This window comes from Halichoeres trimaculatus, unplaced genomic scaffold, assembly GCF_033239565.1.
Source record: "Halichoeres trimaculatus isolate MK-OKI-2021-1 unplaced genomic scaffold, fHalTri1.1 fHalTri1_scaffold_4, whole genome shotgun sequence".
NCBI classification, from domain to species: domain Eukaryota; kingdom Metazoa; phylum Chordata; class Actinopteri; order Labriformes; family Labridae; genus Halichoeres; species Halichoeres trimaculatus.
Window position 1 is genome coordinate 10,417,478 of NW_027437182.1, and position 3,670 is coordinate 10,421,147.

A 3,670-nucleotide genomic window follows, 5' to 3' on the forward strand; every position below is an offset into this window, starting at 1 on the left:
CCGCAGGCACTAGAAAATAAAAACGTGGTTAACCACGACGCACAAGCTGAATTATTCAAACAGTAGAGCTTAAAAAAATCTGTTACTTTTAACTGATTCTTTTTTTGAATAATAATTAACACATTAGATAATATTAGATTAAGAAGAAGTCAACATGTGATGACTGCCTGCACAGAAAAAATGGCTTGAAGAAGAAAAAAAAAATCAAAACTCAAACAATTTCAAGTATCCAAATTTCCAAAATTTATTCATTTCAAACTGCATATTGAAAAATAATATACTCAGCTGAAATTGTAACTGTTATAAGGATGGTATTAGTTCCGGTATTTATTTACATGGAGTGGTTGGCTTCTGCGTACAGGCCACAATTTTTAAAATACAACTACGGGAATGAATGTTTGGAAATAAAAACTTAAAATATCACAGTAAATATACAGAAATTGTACAAATCAATTAGAAAATAAAGAGCACAAGCATCATACCTCTAACAGATGAAAAGTGGGAGACGGAGATATAAATTAACAACCTATATTTAAGCTGTATGAGAAAAAGTGTCTTATCTTTTCTTATAAGAAATTAAATGTTTAGTAACCTTTAAATGATAAAAAATAAACAGCATTACCTGCTTCGTTTTTATGTCCCTTTTCTTTCCACTGTTTGCAGTGATATAGGAGCATAACTGATCGCTCCTGTAAAATGCAGTTCTGCCATTTTCACTTTTTAATATTTTCGGCAGAACTGACGTTTTTTATATATAAAAAAAAGAAAAGAAAAAAATGCAACCTCTTGCAGTTTAACAAACAATTTCATCTGATTGTAATGTTTCTTTGATAAATACTGTACAAAAGGTGATTGCAATAATAAAACATTTGATTGCGACTCCCACTTTCTTTCTTGTCCAAACTTCATCCACCAGTGAAGAGGGGGATCTCCTATGTTCCTCTAGAGCTTCCGTAGAATAAAATCAAAGAATAAAAGAGTCGTGTGTCCTTTTTCCTGGAGACTTCTATACAACTTTTTCCCACCCCGAAATTTTTCTGTACAAAAATAGTCCAACGTTAATAGTCCACAGTTTCTCTTATAAAAGTTCTTTCGCTCTCTTTCTCTCTTTCTGCTTACATGTGTGTTAATGGCAGTGTGCCGTTGATCGTCGTTCCGGGCACGGTGCTCTGGTAGTGCCCGGACATGTGTAGCCGGGTCTGGGCGCTCTGCTCGCTGACCTCCGCCCCGGGCAGGTACATGCTGATCATGTCCCTCAGATCCCCGCTTTGGCAGCCCGGGGCAGCCCGGTGAGACGATGAGGTGACGACGGGCGGGCTGGAGCTGCTGGACTCAGACTTGACCACCGAGGAGGGCCCCATGGAGCCCAGCGCAGTCATTCCCGGCGTGGTTTGCTGAGAGTAGGACATGGAGTAGGTCGGGGAGCCGTTCATGTAGCTCTGGGAGCTGGTCATGGTGTTGTACTGCAGGGCGCTCATGTCGTAGCGGTGCATGGACTGCATCTGGCCCGGGTTGTGCGCATTAAGCCCTGGGTGCTGGTAGCTCAGCTGGTCCTGCATCATCCCGTACCCACCGTTGGTCCAGCCGTTCATGTGCGCGGCGTAACTGTCCATCCTCTGGTTCACTCCACCGCCCAGCCCGGCCCCGACCCCAACACCTACCCCACCTCCCATCCCGTTTCCTCCGGGAGACAGCAGCCCGCCGGGTAAGGTGTACTTGTCCTTCTTCATGAGGGTCTTGGTTTTCCGCCGGGGCCGGTATTTGTAATCCGGATGCTCCTTCATGTGCAGGGCCCGCAGCCTCTTAGCTTCGTCGATGAAAGGTCTCTTCTCCGTCTCCGAGAGAAGTTTCCACTCTGCGCCCAGCCTCTTGCTTATCTCTGAGTTGTGCATTTTGGGGTTTTCTTGCGCCATCTTCCTCCTCTGGCCCCGGGACCACACCATGAACGCGTTCATGGGTCTCTTGACCCGCTCCGGGCTGTTCTTCTGGTTGGCGCCGGTGCCGGACGAGTTGGTGTTGCCCGAGCCCCCCGTGTTGGTCTGGGGAGCAGGGGGCTTCAGTTCAGTCTCCATCATGTTATACATCAGGAACAGCTTTTTCAGTGGGAGCTCCCAAGCAAGAGGAAAAGCAAAGAGATGAGTCCACGCGCCGCAGAGAGGCTGGACAGTGAGGAGGAGCGCGAGGCTGCTGCGAAAAAGTTACCTGTCGATTTTTCTCTGCAACTTTTTCTCTGGACAAAAACAACCAGCACCAAGCTGCGTCTCCACACACTCTCTCCCTCCCTCTCTCTCACTCTCTCTCTGCCTCTCAGTGAGTGTGTGTCTGAGTGAGAGCGTGTCTGCCTGCGTGTGTGTGCGACAAAGAGCCTTCTCCCAATAGGTCCCTGCTATGTTGTGTCCACAAAACTTCTCCCGTCGCTTCTCCCGGAAAAAAGCATCAACAAACTGTACTTTTTCGCCTCCGTCCGCCTGAGCCTTGACAACTCCAGATAGTTTTTGAACAAGTTAATAGACAACCATTCATGTGACGGGGCTGTCAGCGAATAAATGGCTTCGACCTGGCCAATCAGAGCCAGCCTGCATAAAGGGGCGGGGTCTGCTTTGCCCCGAGACACACACACATTGGCACTCTCAGGCTGCACATATGAGCCAATACAAAGTACATATTTACCATTTCTGGGCGTATGGGGAAATTTCTCTGGGCTTACATATACACATATGGATATCATGGCACTTTATCTGGAGTTTGCAACATTATCCAGAGCAATGAGGTGAAAAGCTGATGGCTTGTTGTTGGGGAAACTTTTATTTTAAAAACTTAGAGAGGTGGCCCCAAAACTTTCCTGATATATCAAAATTTAAGTACATTTAAGTACACATTTTTTTCTTTTCTAGCTAAAAAATTCTAACAAGGTTTATTAGCCTATTTACTTTTAATTTTGGCATTCATTGTTATAGCTAATGTTAATCTAAAAGGTGTTTAATCTGGGGTCGGGGTGTTAATAAAAACATCAAATGATGGCATTAATTGTCTCAGTGTGCTCTGTTTTTTCGAAGGTGACAACAGCATTAAGTTCCTGCCCGTGACATTTCTGTTGTTCAAAACCAAAAAGTCACTAATGCCCCTCACATTACACCCCCCCCCCCCCCCCCTTTCCCCAATAACATAACACTTAAATTAACTTTGTTAGTTAACTCTAAGCGGTGAATGGCTCTGTGAATGTGTGTAAGAGGGGGGACCATGGCTGGTTTTTAGCGTTGAAAAGAGGAAAAGGTAATCCAAGATGCACCCCCTCACCCCCACACACACACCACACAAGTCCCCTTCTTTGTTTAGGGAAGTTGAATGCCAACACACAGAAGGCAGACGGGCTCATCTCAGCACAAATAAGCGCTTTTTGTTTGGGATGTTGTCGCTACATCTGTCCGGACAAAGACCCAACTCCACTCCACTTCCACTGCCACAGTGCTGCTGCTGCTGTTGTTGTTGGGAGGCTTTGTAGTGCTGTTTGAGGGCTAGGGAGGACACGAGGGGGTGGAGAAATAAAGGTGAGGGATATTTTAAGATAAAGTGTGTTTGCATAAAAGGACGCAGCTCATTCGTATCAGACCGAACGAGCGTGTCAGCCAATTAGTGTGGATGAAAACAGCAGCCTCCACCTGCTTCACTT

General features: G+C 45.6%; 1 protein-coding gene across 1 annotated transcript; it reads right to left on the reverse strand.

The window, feature by feature from the left end:
* Window positions 1–286: 286 nt before the first annotated feature.
* On the reverse strand, window positions 287–2,535 carry sox2 (SRY-box transcription factor 2). The gene has a single exon (XM_074668916.1). It carries the CDS (start codon window positions 2,082–2,084, stop codon window positions 1,116–1,118), a length of 969 nt encoding a protein of 322 aa, XP_074525017.1. The 5' UTR covers window positions 2,085–2,535; the 3' UTR covers window positions 287–1,115.
* Between the last annotated feature and the right edge of the window lie 1,135 nt (window positions 2,536–3,670).